This window comes from Neoarius graeffei, chromosome 11 (assembly GCF_027579695.1).
Source record: "Neoarius graeffei isolate fNeoGra1 chromosome 11, fNeoGra1.pri, whole genome shotgun sequence".
Classification (NCBI taxonomy): Eukaryota; Metazoa; Chordata; class Actinopteri; order Siluriformes; family Ariidae; genus Neoarius; species Neoarius graeffei.
Window position 1 is genome coordinate 26879749 of NC_083579.1, and position 25011 is coordinate 26904759.

Below are 25011 nucleotides of genomic sequence, written 5' to 3' on the forward strand. Positions count from 1 at the left end.
TTAGACACTGGATGCTTATAAATTTCCTTCTGCTTAACTCTGACAAGACTGAAGTACTTGTGCTAGGACCACATACAGCTAGAAGTAAGTTTTCTGATTACACAGTAACTCTGGATGGCCTTTCTGTTTCTTCACGTGCAGCAGTAAAAGACCTCGGAGTGATTATTGACCCCAGTCTTTCATTCGAAACTCACATTGATAACATCACCCGGATAGCTTTCTTTCATCTCAGAAATATTGCAAAGATAAGAAATTTAATGTCATTGCATGATGCAGAAAAACTAGTCCATGCTTTCGTTACCTCCAGGTTGGATTATTGTAATGCCTTACTGTCTGGATGTTCCAATAAGTGCATAAACAAGCTCCAGTTAGTTCAAAATGCCGCAGCAAGAGTCCTTACTAGAACTAGAAAATATGACCACATCACGCCTGTCTTATCCACACTGCATTGGCTCCCAATCAAATTTCGTATTGATTATAAAATACTACTATTGACCTTTAAAGCACTAAATGGTCTCGCACCACAGTACCTGAGTGAACTTCTGCTCCTCTATGACCCGCCACGCCTACTTAGATCAAAAGGTGCAGGCTATCTGCTGGTACCTCGTATAGTGAAGGCTACATCAGGGGGCAGAGCCTTTTCTTACAAAGCCCCACTGTTATGGAACAGCCTTCCAAGTAATGTTCGGGAATCAGACACAGTCTCAGCATTTAAGTCTAGGCTGAAAACATATCTGTTTAGTCAAGCCTTTTGTTAATGGTGTTTATGAGGTAAAGGAGTAGATCTGGAGGGTCCTCAGACATAGAGTGTTTTGGTAAACTGGGATGTATGGATGCTGTCAGTCCCCACTCGCTTGCTCACTCGAGTTTGTTGACGGTGCAGTGGCTGGCTGCTTTATGTCCCGGGGCTCCCTCATGCCTGTGTTACCTTCTGGCTCTCTCCTTTTAGTTATGCTGTCATAGTTAGTTGCCGGAGTCCCTGCTTGTACTCGGTGCAATATGTATACTGTTCCTACTTATTCAGGTGACATTGGGCATACCTAACCACCTGTGTTTTCTTTCTCTCCCCCCCCCACCCCCCCACCCCAAATCTGTCCCTCTGAGTTACATGGAGTCAACAGGAAATCTTTTGGTGGAGACGGTGGGGACCTCGACTGGCTATCGTAGCCTGCAGGGAATCGGCCGTCAGACATTCTGTCGCATGTCCCAGACCCGGTGAAATGTAACTGAATTGTCTTGGCCAGGCCTAAGGGTCCCATCTGCATCTCATCATTGCTGAGGAGTGTGCTCCCATCACCCAATCAAGCATCCAGCCAGAGCAGGTCATGATATATTTTTTACCATATTAACATGCCATTGTGCGTCATGCCTGATGTAAAGACTCTCGTCTCTGCGAGCCTACCACACAGATTTAATACTTGTCATTTTTAGGGCATACCTAACAACGTGTTTTCTTTCTCTCTCTCTCTCTCCCCCCCCCCCCCCCCCCATCTGTCCCTCTGAGTTACATGTTGATCCTGGGATTGAGATGCTGGCCTCTTCTGCCCCTCGGACCTGCTTGATCCATCCTGGTGCCCTGTGTCTGGTCGGAGTTTTATCGCCCCACTCCTGTGAAGGACGGCCCCATGAGGACAGTTGAGGGTTATACCTGTTAAAACTGTTAATATTATAGTCAGGCTGTCTGTTGTTGCCCAAATGAGGATGGGTTCCCTTTTGAGTCTGGTTCCTCTCGAGGTTTCTTCCTCATGTCGTCTGAGGGAGTTTTTCCTTGCCACCGTCGCCACAGGCTTGCTCATTGGGGATAGATTAGGGATAAAATTAGCTCATGTTTTAAGTCGTTCAAATTCTGTAAAGCTGCTTTGCGACAATGTTTATTGTTAAAAGCGCTGTACAAATAAACTTGATTTGATTTGATTTGATTTGAATCTAGGCCTACACGAACACTTGGTCACCAGGCCTGACACACACACACAAACATGTGGTCACCGGCCTCACCTGGCCTCACAAATACACCTCAGTTAGCATCCCATGCTAGCTTCTTTCTTTTGCTAGGCCATAGGCCTTACCACGTGGTCAACTCCTCCCCCACAAACACACGTGGAGTTAGCTACCAGAGCTAATCCTTTTTGTAGGCCACACACAAGGCCTCTCTCTCCCCCCACACACAAACACACCTTAGCTAGCTTCCCTTTGTCTTAGCTTAGCCATACAAGGCTAATTCCTTTGTTCTCCTCAAATCCCACATGGTGATCCCTACACCACGTGGACACACACGAACATACCTAGCTAGCATCCCACGCTAGCCTTCTGCTCAGGCCATAGGGCCTTTCACTCACACACACACACACACACACATCTCACACCCACACACATCTCACTGTTTGTATATATTTCAACTGCCATTATCCATTTTTATCTTTGTTATAATAAATTCATTTATTATTGAAACTGTGTGTTTATTTGTGTTCCAATATCTTTGAAGTCCCCAATCTCCAAAGAATTCTAAAAGGTGCATATGATTTATGTAATATGGTAAGTGATCATAATAATTTGGAATATACTATAATTTAGCTGTTTGGTAATTTATTATTAAGCACCAAAATTAATGGTATTATTTAATGAGACTGATTCCATGAGTGATTTAATGATATGAGACTGATTCAATGAAAATGATTCACTGAAAACGATTCAAATGAGACTGATTCAATTTTAATTATTAACCTTCAGATTTAATGAGATTGATCACTCAATTACCCAAATGCACCTACACTGCTGTATATAATTGTCATCTAAATAGGCTGCCGCATAGGTGGCGTGAGGGCGAAGGATCTTGCCCATGAGCCACTGGAACATAGCAGGAGCCCCAAACAACCCAAAAGGAAGTTTGACAAACTGGTGTAATTCAAACGGTGTGGAAAAAGCCATTTTCTCTTGGGATAGAGGAGTCAAGGGGATCTGCCAATATCCCTTCATCAAATCCAGTGTAAAATAAAAGCGAGCCGCGCCTAACCGATCAAGCAACTCCTCAATGTGAGGCATTGGGTATGCATCAAATTTAGACACCACGTTGACTTTTCGATAGTCCACTCAGAACCGGACCGACCAGTCGGCCTTGGGTACCAGGACCACCGGGCTGCTCCAGTCACTGTGTGACTTCTTGATTATGCCCATATCAAGCATGGCCTTGAGTTCGTCCCGAACCACCTTTTTTTTGTGTGTTCGGGTAAGCAGTATGGGTGGCTACGCACCACCTCCCCTGGGGCATTTGAATATGGTGTTCTATGAGGTGGGGGCTGGCGGGAAGGGGCGAGAACACATCAGAAAATTCCTCCTGCAACTTGGCTACCTCCGTGAGTTGAGCTGGTGAGAGGTGGTCTCCACAAGGGACCGGAGTGGTTCGGGTTGTGGTTTTGGTTATTTTTACCTCTGGCCCCAGCTCTGCCTCCTCTGGAACTACCGACGCCAATGCCACAGGGACCCCTTCATTCCAACACTTACTAGGTTGAGGTGGTATATTTGTAGAGCCTCGCCCCTATCCATTCACCTCACCTCGTAGTCAACGTCCCCAACTCGCCGTGTGACCTTGAAGGGCCCTTGCCACTTGGCGACTAATTTGGAACTCGATGTGTGCAATAATACAAGTACTTTGTCTCCCGGAGTGAGCTCTCTAAGGCATGTGCCCCTGTCGTACAGCCAGGCTTGATGTTCTTGTGCCTGCCGTAAATTCTCCTGGGTTAAGTGCGTGAGTGTGTGGAGTTTGGTGCGCAGGTCGAGAATGTATTGAATTTCATTTTTACTAGGTGAAGGTCCCTCCTCCCAATTTTCCCGTAGCACATCCAAGATGCCACGTGGCTTTCACCCATATAATAATTCAAATGGAGAAAATCCCATGGAGGCTAGCAGGACCTCTCGTACTGCAAATAACGGGCTCGAGCCATTTATCCCAGTTACGTCCGTCTTCACTTACAGATTTCCGAATGAGATTTTTAAGAGGTTGATTAAATCTCTCTATTAAACCATCTGTTTTGTGGGTAATAAATGCTGGTGTGGATGGATTTAATCCCCAATAACCCATACAGCTCGTGCAGTGTGCGTGACATAAACGAAGTGCCTTGGTCTGTCAGGATTTCTTTAGGAATCCTGACCCGGGAGATAATACGGAAGAGCGCTTCCTCAATACTGCATGCTGAGATATTGCGGAGAAGCACTGCTTCTGGATATCGTGTTGCATAGTCCACCAGAACTAAAATAAAGCGATATCCTCGTGCTGACCGAACTAATGGCCCGACGAGATCTATACCAACTCTTTCAAATGGGGTCTTGATTAAAGGGAGAGGGCACAAAGGCGCTTTTGGAGTAGCTGCGGGATTTACTAATTGGCATTCATGGCACGCCGCACACCACAGACAAACATCTCCGTGAATCTCTGGCCAATAGAACCGGGCCATTATTCGGGCTAGTGTTTTATCCTGCCCTAAGTGTCTGGCCATGGGATTAAAGTGAGCTGCATGGAAGACTAGTTCCCTGCGGCTCTTAGGGATTAACAACTGGGTTATTTGTTCACCAGTTTGAGTGTCCTGCATCACTCGATACAGTCTATCTTTAATTGCAAAGTACGGGAAGACGGGTGCCACATTTGGCTGGAGAGTTTGACCATTGATTACTTTCACTTGGTCAAACGCATGCCACAGAGTCTCATCATGTGACTGCTCTAAGGGGAAATCCCCGAGGGAATCCCCAAGGGCGGGAGGAGGGGAGAGCTGCTCTTCACTCCTCGTATCGTCCTGATGCAGTTATGACATGGACAGCTCTGTGACAGCTTCTCCAGTCAATGCCACACCAGGATCCCCCCCATGACATTTTATGGCAGGACACACTCCCTACTATGTGTTCCAATAGCATTTGAAACCCTGGCCAATCTGTTCCCCAAATCAGTGAGTGGATGAGACAGGGATTAACTGCTGCCTTAACTCTGTTTTTGGCCCCAAAATAGAATATGGACAGACACTAGAGGGTAGTTCTGAACATCCCCATGCACACACACCTTCACCGCTTGTGCTCTCCCCAGTGCTTCACCTTGCACCAGGCTTTGGTGGATTGAGGTCTGATTACAACCAGAATCCACCAACGCGTGATATGTATCCCCTTGAATACTTACCGGTATGCGATACGTTCCGGCCCAATTGGGGGCGGTCTCTGGTGCATTGGGGATGCAGATCACAGCTCCCACCTCCGTTGCAGAGCCCGGGCTCGAGAGATGCTCCCCGCCACGCCAGCACACTGGCCCAGGCTTTCCCTCTGCACTGGCGTTATGGGCATCACTCACCTGAGGGGGAGAAGACACAGACATGGAAGAGGGAGATGGGAGGACTCCACAGGTGCAACGGGCCAGCTGGGGAGGGTTAGGGTTACCTCCACGGTAGGGGAACCGGGTGAGAGGGAGGGGGGGATAGGAGGGACAAAGGAGAGGGAGAGAAAGAACATGAGGAGAGGTTCCTCATCCACCTGCCATCGGAACCGCCTTCAGATGGCCCTCCACCAACTCGATGGCTCGTTCCACTGACACTGGACCCATTCCACCATTCCTTCCAGAAGTTGAGAGATAAACTGTTCCAGTGCCACCAGATCGATGATCCTGTCAGCCTCGCAGTCTTCTGCCCTTGGCCACCGCCAGCAGGCGTCCTGGAGTTGCTGGCCAAGTGCGAACGCTGCAGGATGGCTCTCTTCAGGTCAGTGTACCTAAGCCAGCTGTCAGCAGGTCACCAGTCTGAAGCGGGAGGAGCCACACCACGCACTGCTCGAACGGCCACCCCCATGTTTCTGCCGTTTGCTCGAAAAGAGTGAGGAAAGCTTCCGGATCATCCTGCGGGCCCATCTTCGTGAGGGTGGCATGAGGGTCTGCCATGGTACTGGTCAAAGCCCCCGCTGATGTGAGCAGATGCTGGAATGCCTGGCGATCTTCCTGCTGGGCCAGCATCAAGGCTTCGAAGTGTTGCTCCTTCCGGAGGGCGATCAGCACTTGATGCTGGTTCTGCTGGGTGGTAGGGAGGGCATGGATGAGCTCTTGGAATGGGGAGGACTCCATGTGGTGGTTCCCTTCTGTACGTCCCAGGTTTCAGCACCACTGTAATAGTTCCTTGATGAGGGTGGAGTACAGAAGCATGGCAGGCAGGAATTGATGTACACACACCTTTTTTTATTTTCATTTATTTTCCGCTTTTCAGCATCACACACTCACACTCTCCCAGTCACACACTCTCTCTCTCTCTCTCTCTCACACACACACACACACACACACACACACACACACACACACACACACACACACGTGTTCTGGTCGGGAGAGCTCCCCTCTCTCTGCGCTCTCCCTCCTTTTCTATCCTCTGTCACTGCAACACAAACACACATTAATTAGACATACAGTAGGTGCATTGACTTTGCCACTCACCTTCCCTGGCCCTGCCCTCCATTCACAAACTGACGCTCGGCCACACCCCTGCTGCCACACACATGCTTTCTTGTATAGCTTGTTTTTTTTCTCCAGAATGATGTTTTTGACACTGATCAAATAATCACTCATCAATTCAGCAGATTTTTTTTTTTTTATTGTGCAAATCTTTCAGAACATACTCATCACAACTGTACTTGTGACACAGGAGTGGAAATATTGTGCATCCAAAAGCTACAGAGCAGAACTACAATGTGGCTTAATGTGAGAAAAAAAACTGCTTCTGCATATGAATATTTCTATGAGTATAGAATACACATCAACTGTTGTTCACATTTAGTTTCCATTTATTGTCACATAAGATCGAATATCACTATTTGGTTAAGATTTTTAACCTATTAAGCCATTTCTGTTAAAACTGTACCATAAAAACAAACATCAAACTAACACTGATTTGTGGATGTTATTTAGGCCCAGGCTCAATCAGAGTTTATCGTGACATATTAATATTATCTCCCGTTCATTCCTAACCCAGTTAAAACACATGAACATGCAGTTATTTTACTTACAAATATTTCAAAACAGCTCTACTTCCCATTTAAGGAAATTTCAATGTTTATGAAATTCAGATGTTTGTAAGACTCTTTGCTCACTGATTTTAGGGTGAGAGAGATGCTGATTTCATCCCTCATCTAACATCTAGCTAATGAGCTTCACTTGATCTGGTATCTGGTTATTTAGCACACAAGTCTTTTAGCACAAGTTCTAAAGTCTCTTAGCACAACTCTGTTCTTTAGCACAACTCTGGATTATGGTCACAATAATTGAAAAAAAAATACTCATCTTGATATAGGAAGGGGTTTATTATAATTGCTTGGGGACTAGAAGCCGGAATTTCTGCTGCTGTGCACGTTAAGGATCGGTTGTTGATCCCTGAAACATGGACTGAAAATCAGATTCTTTTGAGTCTTTGGATATTTGTAGTTAAGTCATAACAAATCTTGAATTGTGGGCACCTTCATAGATAACTTCAGTCACTTCTGATCATATCACAAATTCAACTGACTGTCAATAATGACGCGTTTGCCAAATTAATTAACCAGGGGATTATGTCTCTTGCCCTGCTTGACATCATGTGTTTTGCTGACTAAGAACAGAATCTATCCCTAAAAACTTATTCAAATTATTAAAAGTCCATTTGATATCACACATTACTGTTTTCATATGTATTTGACTAAAAGCTACAAAGTCTTTAATTGAAAAAAGACCAATTTCAATGAGAAAAATGAGAATCATGTCTCCTTAGTAATGAACAGTTGCGATATGTAAACAAATGAAAGAAACTTCCACTAAAGCATCCTAGAATAAATGGCAATTAAATAAAAGTGCAATATAAACGTTCAGGAATGACAAAATAACTAAAGTTAATATATCAATTGTTTATAATACAGCAATCATGAAGCAAGAAGAAGATAAAGAAGAGATTCCGCTAAGATGTAAGGGTTGTTTGATCATCAAGACAAGTCTCAAAGCCGTGGCTAGTTTACAGGGAAATTCACTTTGTTGCAGCATGTTTATATTTGATTTCAATTTTTTTTTGTTCAATGCTATCAACCACTAAAAATTTTATTTCACACTCAATTATCAAATCAAACCACAAACACTCATTTGTAGATTGTATGAAAAAACTGCAGTGCACAGATTAGACAATTTACACAAGTCAATCAGATCAAGAACAGCTTACACTTTATTTGAATAATAATAAAGTCTATTGTGTTTTTGCGTCATTCTTTTAAACCTGTCGTTGAAATAACAATGGGATAGACAGAGACTCAGGCTACGTTTACATTACGTCGAATCAGCGGATCATCAGATTAACGTTCTTAAAACGATTCGCGTTTACACTAAAACCGTTAGCCGTGCACACAGCAACACCAATACGCGGATACGCTCGGCTCCGCAGGCATCCTGCGCTCCAAATCACTCCGCCCTGAACAGCGAGTGCCCTCTGGAGGGTGCGCACTCCGGCCCTGCGCAGCTCACAGAGCGCGCGAGTGAAGTGAACAAGCCACGATTCGGGACTGAGCCGCTGTGTGTGAGATCCCAGCGCATATCACTTATTACTTGCAAGTGGAAGGATGGCAAGCCTAAAGACAATCATAACTACACAATGGGCAGTATTTGCATCAGTATTTGCAGTATTTTCATACTTTTATACTCTTTAATGAAAGGTGATACAAGGCGGAAGTCTGCGCCATTTTTCAGCAGTCGCGTCACATGACCAACGCCAGCGAATCAGGAAGGTGGATGTCACAGTGACGTTGTCCAATGAGACGCCAGCTAGAGCTCAGCACAGCGTATTCGTGTATTCTCAATGTTTACACAGCACCGGAGCTGATACGATCTAGATTGAATACGTGGACGCTGGCGGATTCCCGTTTCCCCGCTTTTTCAGGGGGGTTAATGTAAACGGACAGTGCATCCGCGAAGAAAACGAGACAGATACGGTCTAGTGTAAACGTAGCCTCAGATTGTTGGCACGCCTGCATCTAAGACGCACTATTTTGAATAATGAAAGCATTGTTGAGAGGGGCAGGGGCCAATATGGACGCGAGCATTTTATACCTTATTTGGACCATTTCGTGGTATATTACGGACCCTCCAGGATTTCACGATGTTGCGATTTGCAACTTCAATGCAAATTCAACCAATCCCCGCGAATTCAGGGCGTTGTTTGCAATTATATCCAATCACCGCAACTTTCCCGCAAATTTGACCAATCGTTGGTGTCGTCTTGAGGTGACGTCGACAAACTACCTTCCGCCTTACTTCCAGTGTTGCCAGCTTGGGCGGTTTCCCGCCCAGTTGGGGGGTTTCAAGTGCATTTTGGCAGGTTTTGAACATATTTTGGGCTGGAAAACGTCAGCAGTATCTGGCAACACTGCTTACTTCCGTGTTTCCGTTCAAGAGAAGCAGCATGTGCGAGTCAGTGTTTATATAGGCTTAAATTCTGTTACTGAAAGTGTGTTATGTTTACAGTGAAGGACTGTGTGCACTTTACATTATTTTTTTTACTTAATACAAGAAATTAATGGATGCCAACATTTTTGCCAAAATGCTAGTTTATTTTCCATTGTTTAGGCAGCTTCAGCATCATACTGTGAGATTCTGTTCAAATTGTATTTTTCCTTCTATGAAGCCTGAGCCATTTATTTTATTAGTTTATAATTATTGTTTTAGTCTTCAGGAGAGACTGTCTACACACAGTACTAGTATTAATAGGGTTTTTTTCTTACATGAAAGCTGAGGCATTTATATTATATTTTAAGGTAACTTCATGTTGTGCTGTGAGGTTCTATGCACTTTAACTTTTGAACCAACAGGTGCATTTGGATAAGTAAAGCCTATTTTTCTGCATTTTTGTATTCCTGGTAATCTTTTATATTGGTAAAGTTGCTTATAGGACCATTTCTCAGTGTCTTTGTTTTTTTTTAATCAATAGTTTTTCAGTAATAACTTAATATTTAACATGTCACTCAATTTTAATCACAAAAAGAGAAAATCACAACAATTTCTCGCAACTTTCACTTCCTCCTGCAATGTAATCGCAACAAAAACCTAAAAAACACCGCAACTTTCATCGCAATTTTTTGGAAAACCCCCCGCAACATCAGACATTTTAGCCCACAACAATCACAAAAAAGGCCCGTGGAATCCTGGGGGGACTGGTATTAATTGACTTCATGGTCTCAATATCGAAAATCTTGCACAAATATGCAACTTCCAACATAATTATCTGGATATTCAACAGATTTCAGCATCGGATGAATTTGTTTTGACTGCCGCCATATTGATATATGTCGGACCCGTTCGTGTATCTATGCCGGCCCATTTGTAGCATCCCAAGCGAGTAAAACCTGATCCAAGTCTTTTGTTAGGTGGCATCTTATGGTCTATGTACGAATATTCAAAAGAGACAAGAAAACGTGGATAAGAAAAAAAAGAAAAATACATCTATTTTGTCATTCTTCGGCAGAAAGAGAGTACATTCACCTGAAAAAACTGATGCCCAAGGTAATTAGTCATACTAGATTTACAACAACTACTGCAACATCAACTACTACAACAGCAACCACTACTACCACTGCCACTACCACTGGTGACTACTACTACTACTACTATAGACCTACACCAAACTGAAAACAAGTTAATAAAATGAATTATAATTTACAAGGAAGAGATAATATAGATGTGATATAGTGGCCTGTGGTTGAATTCCAAAATATTGCCACTGATTAAACAATATCTCAATATATTTGGTTGAAGCATTGATTTTTGTCATCTACATTCCTTCATATGGCTTCTAATAACAAAAAAAAAAACAGAATTGAAAAGAAAAAAACAGCCCCTGGGCTGCCCCAGCTGTTCATTGGGCTCGCTTTGCTCACTAGGTTCGCTTCAACTGAAGGATAATCACTGGGCCCCCCCATTGTAGAAATGGCCCCCTGTGTTTTCCCAGGAGGGGCCCTGTGGGCCCCTTGATCTGCAAAACAATCTGAGGCCCTGTCCACAAGACAACGGATTCAGGTGAATCCGATACAATTGTTTATCGTTTAGGCCTGGCATCCACACGGCACCGGCGTTTTGGGTGCCCCAAAACGCAATCTTTTGAGAACGGGTTCCAGAGTGGAAAGATCTGGCAACGTTGCCATTGCGAAGTCGTCTGGATGAGTAGAACGGATTTGTTTACAATGACGTCACAACCACATGACTGTGAGTGCTTCACGCCGGGTAGAAGTGTAACGAACTCGATGCGAGTTGTCAACAAATCCTATAACTTGGTTCATGAAACGCGCTTACAAAATATTTTCACTGTGAATATTTATTCTGCAATGGTGCAAAGTGAGAGAGAGAGAGAGAGAGAGAGAGAGAGAGAGAGAGAGAGAGAATAGCCCTTAGGGCAGAGTCAATCCCGCAAGCAAAAATGAGGAAAAAAAGGAGCGATCTCACCTCTTCAGATGTTGGTTTAAGTCCTACAATACATTCCTCAAAAAGGGCGTAGAAGAACAAATTAATCCATCAACGTGTAGCATTCAATTTATTCCGGACCATTAAAGACGCCGCCTTCCGCGTAGAATCATACGTCATCCTCGCCGCCATATTGGATGGGTCAAAGCGGAGAATAAAGATGCCTCATTCATGTGCTGCGTTTAACTGTACCAACAGGTTTACCGTCCAAACGAGATCACATGGGATTACCTTTCACAGGTGAGACTGGAAAAATACTTTTCATTGTATTTGGTCATTATAATGTAATTTTATGAACAGATTTTTCTGACTTTGTGGCTAATATGAAGTCTCGCGCATAATAGTTTATGCGCATGCGTCCTTACTTCTTCTATTGTTCTGGTGTCTCCGAAGGGATCGTCTTACAGCGCCCCTAGAGGTGTGGCATGTGTATTGCATCGTTTTCAGCAAGCATTGCGTTGCCATATGGACCTGATATTTTACTGATCGTTGCCCATGTGGACGCAATATTTTTTAAAATAACATCTTGTTGCCGTTGTTGTGTGGATGTAGCCTGAGTCTCTGGATAGATGGCAAAAATTTTCACTTCTCTAATCCTATTGGGGTGGCATGGTGGTGTAGTGGTTAGCACTGTCACCTCACAGCAAGAATGTCCTGGGTTTGAGCCCAGTGGCCGACAAGAGCCTTTCTATGTGGAGTTTACATGTTCTCCCATGTCTGCGTGGGTTTCCTCCAGGTGCTCTGGTTTCCCTCACATTCCAAAGATATGCAGGTTAGGCTAAATTGACCATAGGTGTGAATGTTTGTTTGTCTCTACTGTATGTGTCAGCCCTGCAATGACCTGGTGACTTATCCAGGGTGTACCCTGCCTCTTGCCTGTAGTCAGCTGGGATAGGCCCAGCTTGCCTGCTACCCTGCACAGGATAATTGGCTATGGATAATCCTATTGTTTTCTTTTAATTGAGCACTCGATGAACATAAATGGATGTATCCTAGAATATCCACCATAGTGTGGAAGTAAGTGTTCTTGGCTCTTGTGCTGAAGAACTTAGAGTTGTGCTAAGAGACTTTAGAATTTGTTCTAAAAGACTTGTACTAAAATACTTTTGTGCTAAATAACCATAAACCCTTGATCTGATGAAAGAATTGATCACAGTATACTGTATTTTTTATGAAGTAGAATGAGCAAGAGTGATTTTTACTGTGATGAATCTGTGAGAAATGTTATGCATGCATTTTCTCCCTCCTCCATCTGTAAAACAAATCCCATCCAAATAGGGCTTAAAATGGCACTGGAATTCAACCATATGCAAATAATGAAGACATGCAGACAAAGAATAATATAAGAACACATCACCGATCAAAATCTGTTTTTTTTTTTCCCCATTCGCGACTTCACTTCTCACGTCCACAGTCGGTGCACAGAATGTCGTCACGCTGTGTGAGGAAACCACGGCCCACGAGTGACACGGAGCACTGCATGCATGTGAAACACTCACTGTGCCACTGACGCTCCTCAAATGACACATACTTCGCTCCTGCCAAACCTAAAACACATAAACACACCACTTATTCACAGAATTGTTGGGCAGCATGGTGGTGTAGTGGTTAACACTGGTGTCTCACAACAAGAAGGTTCTGGGTTTGAACCCCATGGCTGATGGGGGCCTTTCTGTGTGGAGTTTGCATGTCCACCCCATGTCTGTGTGGGTTTGTTCTAGTTTCCCCCATAGCTCAAAGACATGCAGATTAGGTAAAAATACCCAGCCACTGGGGTTGTATAAGCCAGTGTATAAATAGTGCTGGTCCCAAGCCTCGAAAGATTGGTGAGGGTTGCATCAGGAAGGGCATCTGGTGTTTAAAAAAAAAAAAAACTATACCAAAGGAGTTGAAAATCAAATGGGGCTTTGCCCTGTATTCTTTCCCTATCACCATGTGACAAATAAATTTGCTCTCATTATTAACCATAATGCGTTCTCCAGTATCAACCCTTACAGTATGTGCTTGGGTTTCTTCCTCATGAATGTGAAAAAAAATTAATATGATGATATCAGTGTTTCCCACACATTGACGAGACTATGGCGCCCCGCCACAGTCTAATTTGGGCCGCCATAGTCTCAGTCTGTGCCCGCCCACACGCACGCACGGCGACACTGACGCACCTGGCCTGACATTGCTTGCGTTGCCTATTTGAGACAGCGTGAGGAGACAACTCTGATAAGCTACATCCTGCCTGCATCTACATGTTAAGGTAAGTTTATACAACTTTATGTAGCCTTTGACACAATTGAGAAGGTGACATTTAGGCTACGCTATAGACCCCTTTCACTGACGTCACCCGAAACCGGAAGTAAACAGACCCTGCGCCATTTTGGAAGACCAACAAACTCGTGATAAGGGGATAATAACAGCAGCGGTATGTGAACCCACGAGAATAAAGTGGAGTGGCAAACGACTTAAACAAACAAATCTGAGCTGTTTTATTTATGATTTATTGGCCCAACAGTAGACTTGAAAGAAACCTGTGTGAGACTTGGCAAAAAACTGTGGATATAATGGATAAGTCTGTGCATGATCTGCGGACACTTTGAGGTAAGCAAACGCAAGAAATTCAGATTTAAAACATGCTAAATTGGCCCCAAGTTGATAACTGTATGAGGAGCAAGCCTCCCAGACTTCTACAATTTAATAATAATAATAATAATTTAGGATGGTTTGGGGCTTGCTCGCTGCTGCCAGGTTGGTTGTTGAGTAGCCTGACTGTTTTTTTTTTCTTGCATGTGGTATCATTGTTGACGTGAGGTTGTTTTTTGAACATGCCAATGCGGACACGATTTCCCCTGATGAGTTATGACTTCAGACGCGATGCGTGTGTGGAGGTGTGGAGTCCGCGTGATATGTGCGTAAGATAGGCTTCTCATGTGTTTGGAGATCCGCGCTCCAAGACAAGCGCAAGCACACACACCCCCAAGGGAAAAAAAGGGGCCCCCCGAAAATATTGGCATAGTTCGAACACTGAGTGTAGGCACTGGGTGTAAACAACAAATAGTTTACAATGTCTGGGTAGCAAACAGATGGCAGAATTGGTGTCCGGTCCTCCTTATGTTTCCATTCTCCCTTGCCCCAAGTCTTATCATATGGGTCAAACCCATCAATCACAGCCAGTTTCTCCACATACCGTGCCCTTTCTGCAACTGGTAATGTACTCACATAACCAGAATTATCATCCATCGTGTCACTTTACTCTCGCTCGTACTTTGTTTTATATTGTGAGTGCATGTACTTGGTCTTCCAATATGGCGCCTAACAAAATCTCGCGGCGCGGTGACGTCATGTGAAAGGGGTCTATTGTGCTTTATAGGCGTATGGACAGCGCATTGATGGATGACGTTAAGTGCATTGTTTCAGTAAAATTACTTTGTCCATTTCGTACTGGCAAACCTACCTTTTCTGTAAGGCAATAGTAGGCTATTTTGAGGCAATATTAGTTAGCCCTACATAGTTATCTAATTCGTCAAATTAACTTTATCATCCTACCAGGATCAGGTCGTTTCCAAATTCACCGGCGAAGTGCTTCCTGCTTGACATTGTATGTGCGCAGTCTATCCAAGTGATGGAGACATGAAGTGACAGCAGTGATAAACTAATCTAGGTCTGCATGTACATGTTAAAAGGGAAAAGTAGTCTATTCTAACAGAGCGCGAACTTTGATGCCACTTTTGAGAATTAGTGCTAGTAGCCTTAACGGCGTTAAGCAGCAGAGCTAGAAGTCCTTGTTTTGTAGGACTTTTTGTAGGAGTTCAGGGTGTGAAGTATAATAGGATGTTTGGTTTGGTTGCTATCTGTAATATGTTCTTCTTGTAGGACTGCCCTCTGTAGCAACATGCTAAAATAAAATACAAGGTGCATAACCAATACCAATGAATTTGTTCTTTGTTAGTCTTAGTTTAGTAGTATTAGTAGGCTAAACAACCCCCTGCGCACCCCTGCAATTCAACCGGCCACGCGCTAAACAACCCCCCGCGCACCCCTGCAATTCAACTGGACACGCACGCCACGCCCATGCACCCCCCCCCACACACACACACACCCCACCCATGGGCTGCCCCCATAGTCTCCAAAATTTCTGTGGGAAACACTGGATATATTCTGTATATTGAGCACAACAAAAATTTGGCAGCAAGGAATGACGAAACATGGGTTCTAGGAAACTAGGTTGCTAGGAGATGCAGGAACTAGGTAATATGAAACAATTTGGGAATGATGGAACTATGGAGAAGATCACAATTAGGAACCATGCGACCTACAAGACATGAAATGAAGGAACACATGAAATGTGGAAACTAGGATTCTAGGAATTTGTGAGCTAGGAACACAGGAGGTAGGGAATCTGAGAATAAACAAGGTAGAAACTAGAGCTCATGCAAAGAAAACCAGGGTATATAAGAAGGGGAAAAATCAATAAGGAAACAGGCATGAGGTCTCACTGGGACTACTGAAGGTAGGACATGGAGAACATGGGAACTAGAAATCATGGTAAGTAGAGAATACAAAAATGATGGAACATAGGAAATAGGGAGGGCTTTGGGGATCCATTTCCATATACTTATTTCGCATAACTGAGATGAGAAATATATATTAGGTATTTTACTATAAATAATACAGTAGTACATATATACTATATTTTTCAGACTTACTTGTTATAGTTTTGGTGCAGCCAACACATTTCTTAGCATACAGGTTGCTGAAGCACTCCAGACAGTAGGGGTAGTTCTCTCGGGAGGTGAAGCGTTGCCCTGCCAGCTGTTTCTTACAGCCGATGCAAGTAAAACATTCGCGGTGCCATGGCTTATCATTGTAGGTCACCCCACCAGTGGTGATGGCCTTCAGAAAACAGAATTTTTTTTTTTTTTACTCAAAACAAATTACACTCCCCCACCACCAGAGGTTACTGTTACTGAAGCACCTTCTTGCCCTTTTTTACCACTGCAATACTAAGCCACTTTTTACTGTTTTTGGATTCTGTCATATTTCTGAATATGATAATAAAACACATGACTTGTGCTGTAGACCTGGGGTCTTCAGTCTTATCTGCAAAGGGCCGGTGTAGCTGCAGATTTTCTGCTTCTTCTTTCAGCTGCTCCCATTAGGGGTCACCACAGAGGATCTATTCTGCATATTTGATTTGGCATAGGTTTTTACACCGGATGCCCTTCCTGACACAACCCTCCCCAATCTTTCCAGGCTTGGGACCGGCACTAAGAATGCACTGGCTTGTACAACCCCAGTGGCTGGGTATTTTACCAAATTTGCATGTGTTTGAACTGTGCAGAAAACTGGAGCACCCGGAGGAAACCCACTTTTATTACAGCAAAATAAGAGGCACACTTGATACTTGATTGGAGACCAAGATGAACTGATTAAGCATGTAGAAGCAGGTTCTTAATTCAAGGCTTCTGCATGGTGTGAATGAAAGTCTGCAGCCATGCCAGCCCTTTGTGGATAAGACTGAAGACTCCTGCTATAGACTTATGCTATTGACTACTAGTTAATTTTCGAGTAGCCTGGTTGAGATTTGATACCATACAGTCATGGAACATACAGTGTAGCAACTTGTTTAGATGTACCTTTTGTTCAACTGTGTTAGAGGTAAGATCATTAATCAGGGTTGCCAGGTTTCAGCGCAATTTCCAACCCAGCGCCATCACAAAAACCACACAAAACACCTGAAACTATCCCAGAAAATTGGAACAGAGGAAAAATAGAAATGAAGTGTCTCCTTTTTGGTGGTGCACATGCATTTCAGTATGCACATCATCCACTCTATATTCCCCCTTTCCCTCCCCATTCCTACTTATTTTACAATAAACTAGGGATACACCGATACTGGTATCGGGCCGATACTATTCTAATATACTCGTGCTCATTAAAGTTAATCGATACCATAAACCGATACCAATTTATTGCATGCAATTGCTTTGCATGAACACTGCGATCAGAGCGTGGCTTGTCATTTTGTTGTATTTTTTTAGATTGGCGGCTAGGGGAGATGTCGAGCTAATCAGGAACAGTGTAGTTAGGCAAGTGAGACCGGCTGCAGTAGGCTAAACAGCATGTCAGCAGTGTGGACTCACTTCAAAATATGCGACAATGACAGACGCAAGGCAGAGTGCAAATTGTGTACTGGTAAGGTGTCCAGGGGAGGGAAGGAGAGTACATCGTTCAATACGAGCAATTTGATAAAACATCTGAGGACACATCATAACCCTGAGTACACTGAGTTTATTAAGGCTAATGCAAAACCACAACAGCCAACTTTTAGCTCAGGTTTTGGAAAAGCAAGAAAAAATGTCAAGAGAAAATCCACGGGCAGTTAAAATAACAGAGGCTCTGACTTATTTTATTGGTCTGGATGACCAGCCACTGTCGGTTGTGGAAAACGTAGGATTTCGCCATCTTCTCAGCACACTTGAGCCGCGGTATGAGATTCCCAGCCACACCTACATCACGGACGTTATGGTGCCAAAACTTTTTGACGTGGTAAAAAAACACGTGCGCAACCTGGTGAATGAAGTTTCAGCCTTAAGTTTCACTACGGACATTTGGACAAGCAGTGTGTGCCCGATGTCACTGCTCAGTTTAACGGCGCAGTGGATTGATGGAGTTTGTTTGTCATCAAGTCACACTACATGCAAAGTCATTCCGGGGCTCGCACACCAGCCAAACCATCGCAGGTGCTTTCGATAGCATGCTCCAGACCTGGGACATACCGAAGACGTCTGTCCATGTAGTGCTCCGAGACAACGCAAGAAATATGATAAAGGCCATGAGTGATGCTGAGCTGCCCAGCCTACCTTGCACTGCTCACACTCTCCAGCTGGTGGTTCATGAGGGCCTTCTGTCACGGAGGAGTGTTGCTGATGCGGTGGCAGTCGGCTGCAAAATAGTTGAGCATTTTAAACATTCTGCTCTGGCCAACTCCCGCCTCGAGGACATTCAATTAGAGATCAATCAGCCTGCAAAGCGGCTCCAGCAAGACATACAGACCCGCTGGAATAGCACTTTTTATATGATACAGTCATTGATTTGAGCAGAAACAGCCTCTGGGAATATTCGTGTCTGAATATGGACTCCCTGATACTCTCACGGCTCACCAGCGGATACTGCTGTAGAAGGTGCTATCTGTTCTGGATCCGTTCGAGGACTTAACTCAAAGTTAGCTCTTCGGATGCCATGGCCGCAGACGTCATTCCAGCAGTCACTGTGCTGCACAGATTTCTAACAAGGGAGACTGATGAGGACCATGGGATCAAAGCAATGAAGGGAACCTTGGCTGCAGCTGTCAGGAAGCGATTCACTGATGTGGAGGAAAACCCACTCTACAGCATCGCCACACTACTCGATCCCAGGTGTGTGTAACTGTGACTGTAACTCTGTGACTGTGTGACTGTGACTGTGTGTGTGACTGTGACTGTGTGTGACTGAGTTAAAATGGCAAGCATGCTTATTGTCAGCTACATCTTTTCTTTCTCTGTTTTTTAGGTATACAAATCTTTTTTTTTTCCTCCAGCACCACCACTGCTGCAAATGCCAAAGAGATGCTGAAACTTGAGCTGCTAAGGTTGCCTGGAGAAGCGGACAAGCAGGAGGATGATGACCTGAATGAACCACCTTCAAGAAAACCATGCAGTGACCAGCCCACTAGTAGTCTAGACAGCATATTTGATGAAATTGCATCAGCATCAGCGGGCAGAACTGCAGTAGGTTCTAGTGTGCAGTTAGAGACGTATCTTGGAGAGGCCGCAATTTCACGAGAAGACAAACCAATACAATACTGGATGGTTAAAGTGTGGTTCCCAACTCTGGCTAAACTGGCGGGCAGATACCTTTCAGCACCTTGCACTAGTGTTGACCGTGAAAGGCTGTTCAGCTCAGTGTCACACATTGTGAGTGAAAGCAGAAACAACCTCACAGCTGATCATGCAGAGATGATTCTTTTCATCAAAAAGAACCTGCATCTCACTTTCCCAAAAAAAGCTTAGAGAGACCTCAGAGACCACACCATTGCATGCTGACTGAAGTTTGATATTTTGTTTGATTCAAATGTGGACACTGCAATAGGTTCATTAATGTTTTGTCAATCTGAAAGGTGGAGACAGTGCCAAATAGTTAATTGATATTTTGTTTGATAAAAATGTGGAGGCGGCACGGTGGTGTAGTGGTTAGCGCTGTCGCCTCACAGCAAGAAGGTCCTGGATTCGAGCCCCGTGGCCGGCGAGGGCCTTTCTGTGTGGAGTTTGCATGTTCTCCCCGTGTCCGCGTGGGTTTCCTCCGGGTGCTCCGGTTTCCCCCACAGCCCAAAGACATGCAGGTTAGGTTAACTGGTGACTCTAAATTGACCGTAGGTGTGAATGTGAGTGTGAATGGTTGTCTGTGTCTATGTGTCAGCCCTGTGATGACCTGGCGACTTGTCCAGGGTGTACCCCGCCTTTCGCCCGTAGTCAGCTGGGATAGGCTCCAGCTTGCCTGCGACCCTGTAGAAGGATAAAGCGGCAAGAGATAATGAGATGAGATGAGATGAGATGAGATGAGATGAGATGAGATGAGATGAGAAAAATGTGGAAACTCTGCAATAATTTCACAGAAAATGTTTTTCACTTTAAATTTTAGTTTTATAGTCATTTTTATTAATATTTTATTTTTTATCTAATTCATCATCGTTTGTTGTAACAAGCAGAGAAGAAAATAAAACCTGTCTTCCAATTCATTGCATTTTTTTGTGGTAGAAGTATCGGCATCAGTACTCGGTATCGGCAAGTACTCATCCAAGTATCGGTATCGTATTGGTTTGAAAAAAAGTGGTATCGTTGCATCCCTACAATAAACGTGTGCTTTTTGTGGACATTCACAAGATTTAATTCAGATTATTTGCTATAAATCCAAGTTCTTCGCAACCCTATAGTACTTTTAAATTTTTCCAATTCAGCATTAAAAATACAAACCTGGCAACCCTGTTATTAATTATCCTGTTTGTTGCTCCTCCTCTACTAAAAATATTCATAGAGTGAGCATTGGGGCAACATGATTCTTGTCCAAATGGGTCTTTATTAATGCATGCTGCAGTGCCCATTTCTGACCACTAGGTTCAATAATGACTGGAGATACAGTGGTGCTTGAAAGTTTGTGAACCCTTTAGAATTTTCTATATTTCTGCATAAATATGACCTAAAACATCATCAGATTTTCACACAAGTCCTAAAAGTAGATAAAAAGAACCCAGTTAAACAAATGAGACAAAAATATTATACTTGGTCATTTATTCATCTCATCTCATCTCATTATCTCTAGCCGCTTTATCCTGTTCTACAGGGTCGCAGGCAAGCTGGAGCCTATCCCAGCTGACTACGGGCGAAAGGTGGGGTACACCCTGGACAAGTCGCCAGGTCATCACAGGGCTGACACATAGACACAGACAACCATTCACACTCACATTCACACCTACGGTCAATTTAGAGTCACCAGTTAACCTAACCTGCATGTCTTTGGACTGTGGGGGAAACCGGAGCACCCGGAGGAAACCCACGCGGACACGGGGAGAACATGCAAACTCCGCACAGAAAGGCCCTCGCCGGCCACGGGGCAAAAGTATGTGAACCTCTAGGATTAGCAGTTAATTTGAAGGTGAAATTAGAGTCAGGTGTTTTCAATCAGTGGGATGACAATCAGGTGTGAGTGGGCACCCTGTTTTATGTAAGGAACAGGGATCTATCAAAGTCTGATCTTCACAACACATGTTTGTGGAAGTGTATCATGGCATGAAGAAAGGAGATTTCTGAGGACCTCAGAAAAAGTGTTGTTGATGCTCATCAGCCTGGAAAAGGTTACAAAACCATCTCTAAAGAGTTTGGACTCCACCAATCCACAGTCAGACAGATTGTGTACAAATGGAGAAAATTCAAGACCATTGTTACCCTCCCCAGGAGTGGTCGACCAACAAAGATCACTCCAAGAGCAAGGTGTATAATCGTCGGCGAGGTCACAAAGGACCCCAGGGTAACTTGTAAGCAACTGAAGGCCTCTCTCACATTGGCTAATGTTAATGTTCATGAGTCCACCATCAGGAGAACACTGAACAACAATGGTGTGCATGGCAGGGTTGCAAGGAGAAAGCCACTGCTCTCCAAACAGAACATTGCTGCACGTTTGCAGTTTGCTAAAGATCACGTGGACAAGCCAGAAGGCTATTGGAAAATGTTTTGTGGATGGATGAGACCAAAATAGAATTTTTGGTTTAAATGAGAAGCGTTATGTTTGGAGAAAGGAAAACACTGCATTCCAGCATAAGAACCTTATCCCATCTGTGAAACATGATTGTGGTAGTATCATGGTTTGGGACTGTTTTGCTGAATCTGGGCCAGGACGGCTTGCCATCATTGATGGAACAATGAATTCTGAACTATACCAACGAATTCTAAAGGAAAATGTCAGGACATCTGTCCATGAACTGAGTCTCAAGATAAGCCAGGTCATGCAGCAAGACAACGATCCTAAGCACACAGTTCGTTCTACCAAAGAATGGTTAAAGAAGAATAAAGTAAATGTTTTGGAATGGCCAAGTCAAAGTCCTGACCTTAATCCAATCGAAATGTTGTGGAAGGACCTGAAGCGAGCAGTTCATGTGAGAAAACCCACCAACATCCCAGAGTTGAAGCTGTTCTGTACAGAGGAATGGGCTAAAATTCCTCCAAGCCGGTGTGCAGGACTGATCAACAGTTACTGGAAGCGTTTAGTTGCAGTTATTGCTGCACAAGGGGGTCACACCAGATACTGAAAGCAAAGGTTCACATACTTTTGCCACTCACAGATATGTAATATTGGATCATTTTCCTCAATAAATAAATGACCAAGTATAATATTTTTGTCTCATTTGTTTAACTGGGTTCTCTTTATCTACTTTTAGGACTTGTGTGAAAATCTGATGACGTTTTAGGTCATATTTATGCAGAAATATAAAAAATTCTAAAGGGTTCACAAACTTTCAAGCACCACTGTAAATTGGGGATAGTGAAAATCCTGGAAAGGCAAGCAAGTCAATTGAACATTGGCTTATAATCTGTCAAATAGTAACTTTTCATTTTGGGGTTGTGACTTTATGGTAATTATTTTTCAAATAGTAGAATGTGTGAAAGTGGTGTCCAGGAATACCTGTTATCTAAAGTGCATTCCTCATAATGTCCTGTAATATGACTTTAAACACTGATATCCAATTCCAGTGAAAGCCACTGAAAAGAAAGAGGATGATCTTAGTGTCTATAAAGTTGTATGACTCACTTTCTTGCAGGAGCAGCACTGATAGGCGAACTGCTTCTCGAAACAGGGGACACAGAAGTAGCTATTATCTTTGGGGATGAAGGACTTGGTTCCTATCGGCTGCTGGCAGCGCTGACACAGAAAGCAGGTCTCGTGCCAGCTGTTCCCCTTGTACTCCATTTTCCGTGAGCCTAATGCAAAGACAAACAGAAGAGATATTTTTACCAGCAGATAGGACACACTTGCTTTTTACAGTATAGTCAGCCATAAATGTGCTTGCTTTTTGCTCTCTTTTTGGTTTATTTTGATACTGTTCCTGCTGTTCTTTAAAGTTAGTGCATCATCTGTCATTACCCATAATGCCTCGAGTGATTACTGTATTGTAATTGAAGTTGTCCTTTCACACAAATACCATCTGTTTAATTATGTGTATTGGATTCACAATTTGCTGGGTGAAGTCAGCATTGTGCTATTTTGGTTCACCAATTTTTTCACATCAGTTATTGAGCTGTGCAAAAGTGGGCATGACGTGACATTCAAAATCCACTAACTGAGTAGGAATTTGGATCCAAAATGTGCATCTGTTTCTGCTTCAGGAGACCCCAGCATTGCAGTAACACTGGAATAAAATGGTATTTTCCTGAATATGTATGTACTTGTCCCTAGTTTGTCAATTATGTAATTTAATGTGGAACTATATAGTCAGGCACCTTCATAAGGAATAAAACACTTGGGGCATTCTGTTATAGGATAATAAACAACAGTGTGGTGTTGCCCAAAGTGAACTGGAGTTACCCCCTACCACCTTGAAATTGATGATTTTCCAAAAACAGTATGTTCTAAAAAAAAAAGTGAGTTTATTTCCCTCTCTTATAACACAACAAATTGCCAAAGATTACAGTCTTTAATTTATTAAGGAACAATGTGTACTTTTTATAGTTGCATTTAATGTTGTGGAAACTTGTTTTGTGTCTTACCTGGCAGGATAGTTTTTGTGCAGTTAGTGCACTTGGCTGAGTACTCATTGGAGTAGCACTCGGTGCAGAGCAGAAGGTCATCTTTAGCAGCAAATGCTTTCTCCGCTAAGGAGCGGCCGCATTTGCCGCACTTAAAACAGTTCTCATGCCAGTGGCGATCCTTGTAGGAGAGATCCTGCCATGTAGAGACAAAAGATTAGCCATTGTATGTTGTGCAATGTTGGCACACAGCAGACAGACAATCTAGTTAACTTCTAGTGCACTAGCTCACAAATGTTTCATGCAGTAACTGAGTCTTAAATTGCATTACCAGATTTTGACATATTCATTTAACATTCATGAGCAGCCTGTCAAAATACTGTATAATGTCACCCTATCAACAAAAATTTTGTGTAACTCTTATTAGCCAAGTTAGTCAACAGGGTAGTTTCGAGATAGGTTAGCATGTATGTTGGCTTCTTGTGTTAATTTGCTTATCAGACTATGATAGATATAGTGGTTTAAATGTATTTTATGACGTCCTGCATAACTCTTACTAACTCATTTATTCATGGTAATACTGTTTGTAAATGGAAAAATTTTGCAAATGTCCTGGTAAAAATCTGACATCTGTGAAGATGAGTGAAATTTTGCTCAACTTTGGGAAACATAAAGTGCTAAAATGGGAAATACAAATGGAAATCCCTTTCATACCTTGTTGTTGCACCCAATTGGTAAGGAGCAACTCTCGCAACAGTTAGCAAAGAGGTTTTCATAACACTTGGTGCAGTACTGCGTGTCTTCTTTTAGGATGTATTTTTTTCCAAGCAGTGAATCTTTGCAGTAATGGCAATCAAATCGTTCTGTAGACATTGCTGTTTGTGAAAAGAGAGGCAGGAAAATCATTACTTCTAAGTATATTCAGCAAAGTGCAATAAATTAGTTGCATGCTATTGCAAGCAGGTTAGTTATGTGTAGATGCCTAGTGCAACACAATGATTTGATAATAAAGAACAGATATTGATGACACCATACCTTCAGTAATGTTCAGAGTTGGTCTTGCACTATGTGGAGTGTGTGTGGTGTCCAGGCGTAGAGTTGGATAGTCATAGATTAACAGGATGCATTGAAAAGACCTTCTATAAATACTGTCCCTTTATTAGCTAAATCTCTGGGGAGAATGATCATGCTGCACATGTCTACACCTTTTATGGGTGTTCTGCCATAACCCCATGTGTGCAGGACTCTTTCTGTGCATTTGAAATTGTT

General features: G+C 43.3%; 1 protein-coding gene across 1 annotated transcript; it reads right to left on the reverse strand.

Moving 5' to 3' along the window:
* Positions 1–12871: 12871 nt before the first annotated feature.
* fhl5 (four and a half LIM domains 5) lies at positions 12872–24615 on the reverse strand. Its single transcript, XM_060932926.1, has 5 exons — positions 24457–24615; positions 23764–23938; positions 22808–22977; positions 16174–16360; positions 12872–13023 (listed from the first exon to the last, which is right to left on the reverse strand). The coding sequence occupies exons 1-5, from the start codon at positions 24613–24615 to the stop codon at positions 12872–12874; spliced, it is 843 nt and encodes a 280-aa protein (XP_060788909.1).
* Positions 24616–25011: the final 396 nt, after the last annotated feature.